At 40.6% G+C, this 14156-nt stretch overlaps 1 protein-coding gene across 5 annotated transcripts in view; it reads left to right on the top strand.

The window, feature by feature from the left end:
- Positions 1 to 221: 221 nt before the first annotated feature.
- The window catches only part of B3GALNT2 (beta-1,3-N-acetylgalactosaminyltransferase 2), a 65137-nt gene continuing 51202 nt past the window's right edge, over positions 222 to 14156 (top strand). Inside the window, exons 1-3 of one of the 5 annotated variants that reach the window (XM_073793647.1) lie at positions 222 to 550; positions 971 to 1039; positions 12023 to 12170. In XM_073793647.1, the coding sequence (XP_073649748.1) occupies positions 439 to 550; positions 971 to 1039; positions 12023 to 12170 (329 nt within the window). In that variant the 5' untranslated portion in view covers positions 222 to 438. The remainder of the gene's footprint in view (positions 551 to 970; positions 1040 to 12022; positions 12171 to 14156) is intronic. The other 4 variants (XM_019941527.3, XM_019941526.3, XM_019941524.3 and 1 more) reach the window with 4 other exon arrangements.

Consider the following 14156-nt stretch of genomic DNA (forward strand, 5'->3'; position numbering starts at 1 on the left):
CAACCGCCGAGTGACGGAGGCGAGTGCGTGGGGTTATGGGAAGTGTGGTTTTCCAGTCACTGGATCACTGGGGCACTCCCGGCTTGATCCCGGAGCGGGACTTCAGCTCCCGGCTGGCCGACGAGAGCGGGAGGGGACGCGAGGGGAGGGGGCGGGGCGAGTGAGAGAAAAGGTGGGCGGGGCCAGGGGAGGCCAAGCGCAGGGGGCGGGGCTCCGCCCGGCTGAGCTGCTGCCGCTGGTGGTCTGAGGAAGCTGAGGCGCGGGGCCCGAAGCCGAGAGGAAGCTGGACGGCGTCGGGCGCGAGGGCGGGCGTCCCCGGAGTCGTAGCGCGGGAGTCGGCCGTCGGCACTCGGCCTCCTTACTTGCAGGTTCCCTCCCGGGACGCGGGAGAACCCGGAGCGCGGCGGGGGTGCGAGGTGGAGCAGGCGGGGGCGGCCAATGCGAAACTGGCTGGTGCTGCTGTGCCCGTGTGTGCTCGGGGCCGCGCTGCACCTCTGGCTGCGGCTGCGCTCCCCGCCGCCCGCCCGCGCCTCGGGGGCCGGCCGGGCAGGTGAGGTCCTGGGGCCAGGCGGGGCGGGGCGGGCCGGGCGGCCGCGAGCCGGGGGGAAGCCGGCTCCGAACCTCCCGGCGGCTTTCTTCGCGGAGCTCCGCCGGGAGTCCCGGGCGGGGGGCGGCCCGACACGACGGTCCGCCGATGAAACAAACGGCCCTTTTCATCCTCGAGGCGTTAATATCGGGCAAACTTGAGGGCGCTTTTCTCGTTTCGCGTCTCGGCCGCTTCTCACCTCCTCGCGTTTCTTAATGGGCACAAAGCCGGTGCCCGCGACTGAAAGCCCTCCGGCTGTCCCCAGGCCTGGCCCGAGTCGCCCGGCGCCTGCCCGGGGAGCAAAGCCCCGCGTGTCCTTCAGCCCTTCAGCGGCAGCTGCTCACGCCCGGGGTTGGGCTACCAGGTTGCTTTCTTCCTCCCCAGGTGCTGGTTATTCGGTCAAGAGTTTTGAGGTCTTCGGGCCGTGGATCACGTTTGTGCGTGTTTTAAAAGGTGGCTGTGTTTTGCTTTTAAGGAATAACTTTGCTTTGAGAGTATACTGTACTTTGTGAATCCTTTGAAAACTGCGATGTAAGTCGGTTGAGCAAATCGAGGCATGGCTGCGAGTGGAGTTGTTCCTGGGAACTTGGTTTGCAAAAGCCTGTGAATGAAATATACACGAAAATACCAGGTTCTTTAATGGTCTTTCCCATTTGCTCTAAAAGTTATTCTCTCGTGGGAAAGAAACCTTTGTTCATGTTCACTTCACAGCCTGAGAAATAGAATGCTGTGCCCACAGCCCAGGGGGTTTTCTGTTGTTAATGAATTCCACTGCTCTGAAGACGTCTTCAGGTTTCCCTTATTTTCTTGTTTTCTTTTTTAAGGGCTTGCCCTAGGACATGTAAAGAAGCCTAGAAGGCTGTTTTAAAGATGAGGTAATAGTCCTTTTTGGTTTTTAACTACGTTGGGAGTTTTTTTCTTACCACTTTTCCCTAAAGACAGTTGTTTTCTTATGCAATATTTTAAAGAATAGTTGAATATTTGCAATTCTGAGATGGCTCTGTGCCTTAACTTAGAAGTAGAAAGTACAGAAACTAATTTGGCAGTCCTCAAAGCAATCTCACTGTTATAATTGGAGTTCTTTATTCTGATAACTCTTAAAATCCTTTTCTATTAGAGAAGCCACAAGTTCTTTGAGAAGGCTGTTTGTGTGACCTGAATGGAATTAAGATACTATTTAAATGATTTAATGAGAGTGCAGTGTTACAGGGCATTTAACTTAACAGGTTAGGATTTTTTTTGTCTGTTTTGTTTGTTAGGGTTTTGTAAATGGAGCTGAGGAAAGAGTGCTGTAGATATATAGTGCTCTGTAACACCTGTTGGGTTTTGCATTTTACAAATTTCTTTTCTGTATGATGAGTGAGCTTTACTGGAATTTACTTGTAGAGCACACTTAGGATATTTATGACCTAAATATCTTTTAGGGTCCATAAACAAGTGAAAACCGTACGTTCAAGCTGAAAACTTAGTAGGCCTCCCTGACAATTTCTTACTTTTTTAAATTTATTTTTTATGTTTTAATACAATTTTAAAAGGTTACTTTCCATTTACAGTTATTACAAAATATTGGCTCTGTTCCCTGTGTTGTACAACACATCCTTGAGCCTATCTTACACCCAGTAGTTTGTCCCTCTCACTCCTCCACCCCGGTATTGCCCCTCCGCCCTCCACTGGTAACCACTAATTTGTTCTCCACATCTGTGAGCCTGCTGCTTTTTTGTTATGTTCACTGGTTTGTTATATCTTTTAGATTCCAGGTGTAAGTGATACCTTGCAGGATCTGTCTTTCTCTGACTTATTTCACTTACCCTAATGCCCTCCAAATCCATCCGTGTTGCTGCAAATGGCAAAACTTCTTTCTTTTTTTAAGGCTGAGTAGTATTTCATCGTGTGTATATATATCACATCTTCTTTATCCATTCATCTGTTGATGGACACTTAGGTTGTTTCCGTATCTTGGTAATTGTAAATAACGCTGCTGTGAACATTAGGGTGCATGTATCTTTTTGAATTACTGTTTTTGGGTTTTTTTCAGTTATATACCCGGGAGTGGAACTGCTGGGCCATATGGTAGTTTTTTGAGGAATCTCCATACTGTTTTCCACAGTGACTGCACCAGTTTACATTCTTACCAACAGTATACAAGGGTTCCCTTTTCTGCACATCCTCCCCCAGTATTTGTGTTCCTTTTGATGATACCCATTCTGACAGGTGTGAGGTGACGTCTCATTGTGGTTTTGATTTGCATTTCACTGATGACTAGGGATGTTGAGCATCTTTTCATGTGCCTGTTGGCCATCAGCATTTCCTCTTTGGAAAAGTGTTCATTTCTTCTGCCCATTTTTAAATTGGGTTGTTTGTTTTTCTGATGTTGAGTTGTATGAGCTGTTTATATATGTTGGATGTTAATCACTGATCAGTCATATCATTTGCAAATATTATATCCCATTTGGCAGGTTGTCTTCCTGTTTATATCAATGGTTTCCTTTGCTGTGCAAAAGCTTTTAAGTTTAATTAGGTCCCATTTGTTTATTTCTGCTTTTATTTCCTTTATCTCAGGAGATGGATCCAAAAACGTATTGCTGCGATTTATGTCAAAGAGTGTTCTGCCAATTTTTTCCTCAAGGAGTTTTATAGTATCCAGTCTTACATTTACATCTTTAATCCATTTTGAGTTTATTTTTGTATATGGTGTTAGAGAATGTTCTAATTTTATTCTTTTACTTGTAGCAGTGCAGTTTTCCCAGCAGCACTTATTGAAGAGACTGTCTTTTCCCCATTGTCTATTCTTGCTTCCTTTGTCATAGATTAACGGACCATAAGTGTGTGGGTTTATTCCTGGGCTCTCTGTTCTGTTCCATTGATGTATGTGTCTATTTTTGTGCCAGTACCATACCATTTCGATTACTGTAGCTTTGTAGTATAGTCTAAAGTCAGGGGGCCTGACTCCTCCAGCTCTGTTCTTCTTTCTCAAGATTGTTTTGTCTATTTGGGGTCTTTTGTGTTTCCATACACATTTTAAAATTATTTGTTCTAGTTTTGGAAGCTTTGTGGCTTCATGTCCAACCCTTTTGCCCTTTGCCTGTGTGCCTGGAGCCAGTCCCACTGTGCTCCCATTTTCTCCTGTAGTGATCACAGCTCCCAGCCCCACTGACATTCCCTTTCCCTTTGTCTGCACTGGGTCTCTTCTGTGCTTCCTTCCCCTCAGGTAGCCAGTCTTCCCCTGGGCCACTCCTGGAGGTGAGGGGGTTACCTTTTCCTAGTGTTTTTTATTTCTGTGGGGCTCACCTAAAAGTATTAAAAGTAACTTTTTAAAAAAATGTTTTTTCTTTTTGAGATAAGTTTTTCCCCCTCCGTCAGTGTTTCAGTGATACCTTATCTGCTGTCCTGTGAGACCAGGCTAGATTAAGGAAACTAGGAAGTAGACCTTGGAAAGGGCAGGGCTATTGGTGAGGAGATCAGTACTAGTTGTGTAAATTAACTTTGACTTTAGGTGGATATTGTGCATCTAGTCAAATAATAAATAGAGTATTCAATCTAAGTGAAACCTTGCAGAGTCCTAACTTTCGTTTTGCACTTTTGGTACTTTCAAAACTAAAAACAGTAGAAGCATCTTGATTGCTAAAATTTCATACAAATTCTTTTCTCTTTGTGTTGTCACCAGTTCAAACCAAAAAATTGGAGCATTTTTACATTTTAGTCCTTATCCCTTAAGCCTAGAGTGAGAGAGAAAACCCAACACTTTGTTAAGTATTCTTCCCTTGAATTTACATTTTGAATTTTGTTTTTGTTCTCTTTTCTCTCCTGCCTCTTTGTCTGTCTTCAGTCTCATTAAGTCGTGGCAGGGAGATTTACTTCCCCTGAATGTTAAAAAAGGCCCTCTGACTTGCAGTTGATTCTACAAATATTTGAGAGCCTCCTCTGTGCCAACTCCTGTTGTAGGTGTGGGATTACAGCAGTAATCAAGATAAAGTCCCTGCCCTCATGCAGTTTACAGTTCACAAGGGAAAGCAGAATATAAGAAAATAATTATTAAATATCATAGGGGAGAGTGATGTGTGGTGACAAAAATAAAGCAGTGTAAGAGGATAGAGAATGATGTGCTGCTGTTTTAAATAGAGAGGTCAGGGCTTCCTTGGTGGCGCAGTGGTTAAGAATCCACCTGCCAGTCCAGGGGACACAGGTTTGAGCCCTGGTCCAGGAAGATCCCACATGCTGCGAAGCAACTAAGCCCGTGCGCCACGACTACTGAGCCTGCGGTCTAGAGTCCGCAAGCCACAGCTACTGAGCCCACACACCTAGAGCCCGAGCTCCGCAACAAGAGAAGCCACCGCAATGAGAAGCCTGTGCACCGCAATGAAAGAGTAGCCCCCCTCACTGCAGCTGGAGAAAGCCCGCGTGCAGCAACAAAGACCCAACGGAGCCAAAAATAAATAAATTTATAAATAAATCAATAGAGAGGTCGGGGGGGGCCGCTCTAAAGAGGTCACAGTTGGGCAGGAACCTGAATGCATGAATGAAGTGTGTCAGTCGTGTTAGTACGTGGTACTATTCTAATGTAGTAGCTCACCTTGAACAGGTGAAGCCCAGTCAGGGAGAACAGCTGGTGAAGAGCCAGTAGATCTCCTGTTGTGAAATCCAGCACAACTAGGGGGTGAGGAGAGGAAAATGGAGGTGGAGACAGACATTTGGGCTAGGGAATAAAGATACAGGATATCTTAATGATAACGTATTGGTTTGGGGTTATGCCTTAGCAGGAATTATTTAACAGTTAATTTAGAAAAATTATGTACCAAAAGAGGCTTCTCTTTCTAGGATATTTTGAAAGAAGGAAACTAAAGAGAAAGGAAAGAAACGGATCCATTCAACAAATGCTTAGAGTAGTAGGTATTTAGTCCCTGCTCTCAAGGTGCTCGCAGTTTGTTAAATGGAAACCGACATGGGGCAAGCAGAAGGTCAAAGACAAATTGAGCTTGCTTTGCAGTTTCGCCTAGGGCTGCCTCGTCCAAAATGATCGCTATATGCTAATCTGGTCTCTGTGCTTCAGTTTCCTTATTTATAAAATGATGACCTCACAGGGTTATTGTGAAGATTCAGTTAATAAAACACCCAGAACAGTGCCTCATTCCTCGTGAGCACTCTGAATTTTAGAGAGGAATGGTAGTGTGGAGGTGGCTGATGTCCTTGCTAGTGAGGTGTTTGGGGAGGTATCTGAAATTGGTGAGAGCACGCTGGTAGTGTGTATAATGATTGTCCTTATCAGTAGATACGTGGTGAACTTGCATGTTTTCTTCATTTTTAAGATTCCTGCCTGTTTGTGGTTGGTGTCATGTGAGACATGCACATGAGAGGGGAAATTTTAGTCTAATTTTTAAGAATCTTTGGGCTTATTTTGAGCAGTCAGTTTTGGAGTCTTTAATAAACTTTTGGATGTCCACTTTCAGTGCAGAGTCCAGCAGGTTGCCAGACTCTCAGGATATACTACATATTAAAAAGAGAAATGGTCATTGCCTTCAGGGGGCTTGTGTGGGGTTTTAATTATTCTTGACAGTATGAAGATTTGTTTATTGCTATATATTTGCCATCTAAAGCAGTGAACATAGGAGGTGCTCAGTTACTTGAAGGAATGAATCAAGAGGAGAAAACTGGGAAAGTATGAATGAGTTTGTCACCTATAGATCGTTCACATTCCATGATTTACATTTTTTCTTATAAAAGTAAAACAAATTTTACTTTACAAAGTAAAGTAAAAATTTACAAATTTTACTTTACAAAGAATAATTTACAAATTTTACTTTACAAAGAAAAATTTTGAAATTATTCTTTAAAAAGGAAAGAAAAATGATCTATACTGGGCAATGTTTGAATGTATCAATACATATAAAACATGGTCGGGGGAATTATTTAGTATTAAAAATTTTTTTTGATATATAATGTACATTCAGAAAAGTGCACGTAAATGTGAGCTTGATGTAGTTTCACAAACTGAATCACCCAGCTAATCAGCACCCAAATTAAAAACAGGAAAACTACCAACACCTTAGAAGCTTCCTTTATGCTCCCTTCTTATCACTGCCAGAAGTGGTACCCATGATCCTGATCTTCAGTGGCAGAGATTTGCCTGCTTTGTACTTTATATAAGTGGAACCAAATAGTATGTACATAGTTCTTATAGCCTGCTTATCTGACTTAATGAGATGTAGAACAGCATTTAATGAAATGCTTAGAACAATTTTAATGTCTGTATCGTATTCTAGCATATAGATACACCATAATTTATGTAACTGATGCCTTATTTGTGCATTCATGTATTTTGCAGTTTTTCCCTGTTAAGAAACGACACTGTGATGAATAGAGATCTTTTAGTGCATCACTGATTATTTCCTTAGCCTATATTCTTAGCCAAGGACAAAAGTTATACAATTCTGAGGTATTTGATGTATATTGGCAAAATTTACTGCAGAATACTATACCAACTTACATTCCTATTAGCAACATAGGAGAGTAGCCATTTCCTTGAAAAAACTACCTCTATCAAAACATCAGTCATTTGGGTATTATCATTTAAGAAGATACTTGTCAGTTTGAATGTAGGAGAAAACTGGTGTCTTATTATTGCTGTAATTCAAACTTGACTTCTAGTGAAGTTGAACCGTTTTTTATAGGTTCGTTGGCTATTTGCATTTCTTTTTCTGTGAATTATCTTTATTCTTTGTCTCATGTTCACTTCTTAGTTTTTTTTGTTTTTGTTTCCTGTTTTCAGACACCAGAATCAAACTAGGTACCCTGTACTTGCAACATTGAGCAGAGGATGATGAAAGTGTAGGGGGGGGGAACTGGAAAGCTGGGCAGCATTCTTACACAGCATCCACTTTGAGGAGTTTTTGCTTGTTTGTTTGTTGGTTGGTTTGTTTAATCTTGGCTGTGCCACGTGGCTTGCGGGATCACGGTTCCCCAACCAGGGATCGGACCTGGACCACAGCAGTGAAAGCGGTGAATCCTAACCACTAGACCACCAGGGAACTCTCCACTTTGAGTTTTATACTGTGTGACACACTACTCACAGGTCTGTTGGACTGATTTACATTGATGGTATGTGGCAGAAGAAACCAGTATTTAAAAAAATTGAGATATAATTGACAAATTACATTAGTTTCAGGTGTGCAGCATAATGATTTGATACATGTATATATTCTGTAATGATCACCACAGTATGTATAGTTAACATCTGTCACCACACACAGTTACAAATTTTTTTTCCTGTGATGAGAACTTTTAAGACCCACTCTCTTTAGCAACATTTAAATACAGTACAGTTGTTGTTGTTGTTGTTGTTTTGGTGTGTGTGGGGGGGTCATGCCGTGCGGCTTGCGGGATCTCAGTTCCCCAAACAGGGATTGAACTCGGGCCATGGCAGGGAAAGCCCAGAATCCTAACCACTGGACCGCCAGGGAATTCCCTGCAATACCGTCTTGTTAACTATTGTCACCATGATGTATGTTACATCCCCATGACTTATTTATTTTATAACTGGAAGTTTGTACCTTTTCACCCCTTTTACCCATTATGCCTACCCTCTACACCCAGCCTCTGGCAAACACCACTCTGTTCTCTGTATTTATGAGTTTGGTGTTTTGTTTGTTTTAGATTCTACATATGAATGAGTTCATATGGTATCAGCCTGTCTTTGTCCAACTTATTTCGCTTGGTGTAATGCCCTCAGGGTCTGTCCACATGGTTGCAAATGGCAAGATTTCCTTCCTTTTTATGGCTGAATAATATTCCATTGTGTATAAAGAACACATTTTCTGTATTCATTCATCCATCAGTGGACACTTAGGTTACTGCCATGTCTTGGCTATTGTAAATAGTGCTGCAATGAACATCCCCATGTTCACTATCATGCATATCATCCCCATTCATATGTCTTTTCTAGTGAATGTTTTCATTTCCTTCAGGTAAATACCCAGAAGTGGTTTTGCTGGATCATATGGTAGTTCTATTTTTAATTTTTTGAGGAACCTCCATACTGTTTTTCATTTTTTAGTGGCTGCATCAATTTACTTTCACACCAACAGTGTATGAGGGTTGCCTTTTCTCCACCTTCTCGCCAACACTTGTTATTTCTTATCTTTTTCATAATAGGCATTCTAAGAGGTGTGGTGATGTTTCATAGTGGGTTTGATTTGCATTTCCCTGATGATTAGTGATTTTGAGCACCTTTTCATGTACCTGATGGCAGTCTGCATGTCTTCTTTGGAAAAATGTCTATTCAGATCCTCTGCTGAATTTTAAATGGGATTCTTTGTTTTTTGGTATTGGGTTGTATGAGTTCTTTGTATATTTTGGATATTAATCAGATACATGATTTGTAAATATCTTCTCCTATTTGGTAGGTTGTCGTTTCATTTTGTTGATAGTTTTCTTTGCTGTGCAGAAGGTTTTTAGTTTGATGTAGTCTCACTTACTTATTTTTGCTATTGTTGCCTTTGCTTTCAGTGTCAAATCTAAAAAAAATTATTGCCAAGACCAATGTCAAGGAACTTACTGCCTATGTTTTCTTATAGGAGTTTTATGGTGTCAGGTCTTACATTCAAGTTTTTAATCCATTTTCAGTTGATTTTTGTGTATGGCATAAGTTAGTTGGTTCAGTTTCATGCTTTTGCATGTGGCTGTCCAGTTTTCCCAACGTCATTTATCTAAGAGATTGTCCTTTCCCCGCTGTATATTCTTGGTTCCTTTGTTGTAAATGGATTGACCATATACGCATGGGTTTACTTCTGGGCTCTCTATTCTGTTCTGTTGATCTATGTGTCTGTTTTAATGCCAGTACTGTAGCTTCATAATATGGTTTGAAACCAGGAAGCATGGTATTTCCAGCTTTGTTCTTCTTTCTCTAGATTGCTTTGGCTTTTCGAGGTCTTTGTGGTTCCATACAAATTTTAGGATTTTTTTTTTTTCTATTTCTGAAAAATGCCATTGGAATTTTGATAGAGGTTGCACTGTATCTGTAGATTGCTTTAGTATGGACATTTTAACAATATTATTATTAGCAAGCATGGAATATCTTTTGTTTCTGTATTCTTTAATTTATTTCATCAATGTCTTATACTTTTCAGTGTACAGGTCTTTTACCTCCTTGGTTAAATTTATTCCTAGGTATTTATTCTGTTTGATGTGATTGAAATTGGGAGTTTTCATAATTTCTCTTTCTGATAGTTTATTACTGTGTAGAAATACGGCTGATTTTTGTATATTGATTATGTATCCTGTAACTTTACTGAATTTGTTTATTAGTTCTAACAGTTTTTTGGTTGAGGCTTTAAAAACCTATTTTTCAGTATTTCTGGAAGTAGAAGTTCTCTAAAAGGCCAGAATCTGCCATGTACTTCTCTTCTGCAACAAAAAGAGAAGTGCATGTAAAAAGTAACACAGTTCAGTAGAGGCAGCTGAGATGTGGATGAGAAGCAGAGAGGATTGGCAGTGGCAGAGAGAGGTGGAATAAGATGAAAAAGTACTTTTCAGCGATAATCCGTGAGGCTTTCACATACCACATGGTTATCTTCGTGTCTATTGATTTATTTATTTTTAGAAAAATCTCATGGAGAAGTCTGGGAGGAACTATTAGGATAGCCTTGTAGGTCCAGGTGAAAGGTAAGAATTTGAACTGAAGCTGCGACTAGAATTAATGATAGAGAAATTTGAGAAAAATTTTAAAAAGATTTTGTCATTAAGAAAAGGTTAAATGATGTTTCATGTAATCCATCTCTAAAAGATTTATTTTGATTACCCGTCAAAAATAAGGTAGTGATGTTTGGCATTTAAAGGGATGTTTCAGTTATTTTGAAATTTTACTTTTGTGCGGCAACCTTGTTTTCTCATGAAGTCAGATAAATGAGGCATTTGGGATGCATATAATTTTTGCTCTTCTAATCTTTTAAAGCTTTTTAATCTTTTGAGAAGACATTTTGAAACAGATGAAATAGAGTATCTAAAAGACTGTTTTTGGTATCAACTTTCTCTGATTAGGAAACTGAGGCACAAGGATTTAAGTAACTTCTTACTGATACTGTGCAGCATGTTGGCTGTAGAATCAATGTCAGATATGTCTGGTTACTGCATTTTCCTCACTCCTGTCTATAAAATGTGCTTACTGCTAATATTTCTCTGTGAAAAAGTCGGGGGAGGGACTAGGTTTTCATTGCCAATTTTACATAAGCATTTAAAGTATTCTCCCTTGAAGAAATATCAACATGTCTTTGTTGTCTTTTGAATCCCTAGATTCTATGGCATATAAAAACATTTCATTTAATACAGTAAAGCTCTGTGGCCTGCAGTAATTTATTTTTGGAAACATTGTGGGATCAGTTTCCACTGCTGAAGAAAGAGATGAAATGGGATCCCTAATGAGAGCTATATATTAGCTTGTAGCTCTCAAGCTTTGAAACTGGTGATGAAAAACAGGGACAAAGTATCTTTCCCTCTATCTTTCTCTAAGGACAGTTTTTTGGGGTGGGGGTGGTGTGCATCTTGTGGGATCTCGGTTCCCTGACCAGGGATTGAACCGGGGCCACAGCAGTGAAAGCCTGGAATTCTAACCACTGGGCCACCAGGGAACTCCCTCTAAGGACATATTTTAAAAATGTAATCCTGTCCATTAAATATGATAGTAAAAAATGACTTGTTCCTTGATTTTTTTTTTTTTTTTTAAACTACAAACGTTTCCCCTCCTTCATCCTTTGCACTATTCAAGTGATAAATATTTGCTGGCTGTAGAATTTATTGGCATGAATAAGAGTTCTGATTCTTTCCAGCATGGTAGTCCTTCAACTTCATCTCCCAAACTTAATAACTAATATTCATGTAGGACTTCACCTTTGACAGCACATTTGTTGTTGTTGTTGTTAGTTGCCATTGAATGCCCACTCTTTGCCTGCTACCAAACCAGAACCTTTACACACATTATATCATTTAATTTTTATAACTCTATGAGAAGTATTATTATACCCATTTCTACTTAAGGAAACTAAGGCTCAAGGAGTTAAATAACTTTTATAGCTAAAATAAAAAGCCAGCATTTTATAATTGGCTCTTACTGCCTACTATTGTATGGTTTATGCCACATTGACCTTCCAAACTGATTCTTATCAGAAAAGTCTTACTTGTTTTGAAGAATTTACATATATACTTGGGTGAGCACGAATACATACATAGGTGTGGAAGCAAAAAGACTCTGCACCAAAATGTTAGTAGTGCTTATCTCTGGATGGTGAGTTTTATGAGTGCTTTAGGTTTTTTATTCTTTGTATTTATTTGTATTTTCTGCAAATATGAACATATATTTATATTACCTTGTAATAAACATTTTTATGTTACATATTGAACTTAACAGTAATTGAGAAATGACATTTCTGATTTACTATTGCTTATTTCTAGATCAGTTGGCCTTACTTCCCCAGTGGAAATCTAGGCATTATGATGTGGTAGTTGGTGTGCTGTCAGCCCGCAATAACCATGAACTTCGCAATGTGATAAGAAGCACCTGGCTGAAGCATTTAGTACAACACCCAGCATTAAGTCAACGGTACGTTTCTTTTCTTTTTTTTTTTTGGCTGCATTGGGTCTTTGTTGCTTCACGTGGGCTTTCTCCAGTTGCGGCGAGCGGGGGCTACTCTTCGTTGCAGTGCGCAGGCTTCTCATTGCAGTGGCTTCTCTTGTTGTGGAGCACGGGCTCCAGGTGTGCGGGCTTCAGTAGTTGCAGCCCATGGGCTCAGTAGTTGTGGCACACAGGCTCAGTAGTTGTGGCACACGGCCTTAGTTGCTCCGCGGCGTGTAGGATCTTCCCGGACCAGGGCTTGAACCCATGTCCCCTGCATTGGCAGGCAGATTCTTAACCACTGCGCCACCAGGGGAGCCCCAACGGTAGGTTTCTTGAGTTCACACCTTGCGTGACGTATTGAATAAGTGTTCTGAAAAATCTCTTCTTGGAGTCAGAGATGTTAATTCAGATATGTGACTTCTTTTCCTCAGAAATGACTATTTCATTTTGCTTTTCCTCCATGTAGTTGAGCCCAAAAAGTAAATTTAACCAAGATTTTAAGCCAAAAGAGATATACTTAATGTTTTTCAGCTCTGTATCATTTGGTTGTGTGTGATCTGCGGTTTGTATAGTTTGCCATACTCTTTTTGCCAACCACCCTTCCAGGCCTGAGCTTGGGTAGCACGTCACACGTTGACATTAGATGGCTCGGTTGTTGGTTAGGAATGCAAGGCCTTAGTCTTCTCAGGGAAAGCAGCCTCTGAAGATTATATAGTGAGGGACTAGTGGAAGTGAAGCATGGAAGTTTGGACTTCTAGTTATGTGACGATTCTTCTCTGCTTATGCGAAGTCACTGATAAGCAGAGAAGGCCCTCAGGATTGCATTCAGCTGGGACGCTTGTGACTGAGTAGCTATGCGGGGGAATCACAATTGTGAATTTTCTTGTCACCAGTAGTGAACATTTATAGATTTCCTATCTTACTCATAGCAGCTTTTTTTTTTTAACATCTTTATTGGAGTATAATTGCTTTACAATGGTATGTTAGTTTCTGCTTTATAGCAAAGTGAATCAGTTATACATATATATATGTTCCCATATCTCTTCTCTCTTGCATCTCCCTCCCTATCCCACCCCTCTAGGTGGTCACAAAGCACCGAGCTGATCTCCCTGTGCTATGCGGCTGCTTCCCACTAGCTATACATAGTGTATATATGTCCATGCCACTCTCTCACTTTGTCACAGCTTACCCTTCCCCCTCCCCATATCCTCAAGTCCATTCTCTAGTAGGTCTGTGTCTTTATTCCTGTCTTACCCCTAGGTTCTTCATGACATTTTTTTTTCTTAGATTCCATATATATGTGTTAGCATATGGTATTTGTCTTTCTTTTTCTGACTTACTTCACTCTGTATGACAGACTCTAGGTCCATCCACCTCACTACAAATAACTCAATTTCATTTCTTTTTATGGCTGAGTAATATTCCATTGTATATATGTGCCACATCTTCTTTATCCATTCATCCGATGATGGACACTTAGGTTGTTTCCGTCTCCTGGCTATTGTAAATAGAGCTGCAATGAACATTTTGGTACATGACTCTTTTTGAATTATGGTTTTCTCAGGGTATATGCCCAGTAGTGGGTTTGCTGGGTCATATGGTAGTTTTATTTGTAGTTTTTTAAGGAACCTCCATACTGTTCTTCATAGTGGCTGTACCAATTCACATTCCCACCACCAGTGCAACAGTGTTCCCTTTTCTCCACACCATCTCCAGCATTTATTGTTTGTAGATTTTTTGATGATGGCCATTCTGACTGGTGTGAGATGATATCTCATTGTAGTTTTGATCTGCATTTCTCTAATGATTATTGATGTTGAGCATTCTTTCATGTGTTTGTTGGCAATCTGTATATCTTCTTTGGAGAAATGTCTATTTAGGTCTTCTGCCCATTTTTGGATTGGGTTGTTTGTTTTTTTTGTTATTGAGCTGCATGAGCTGCTTGTAAATTTTGGAGATTAATCCTTTGTC

The sequence above is a fragment of the Tursiops truncatus genome, chromosome 16 (genome assembly GCF_011762595.2).
Source record: "Tursiops truncatus isolate mTurTru1 chromosome 16, mTurTru1.mat.Y, whole genome shotgun sequence".
NCBI classification, from domain to species: Eukaryota; Metazoa; Chordata; class Mammalia; order Artiodactyla; family Delphinidae; genus Tursiops; species Tursiops truncatus.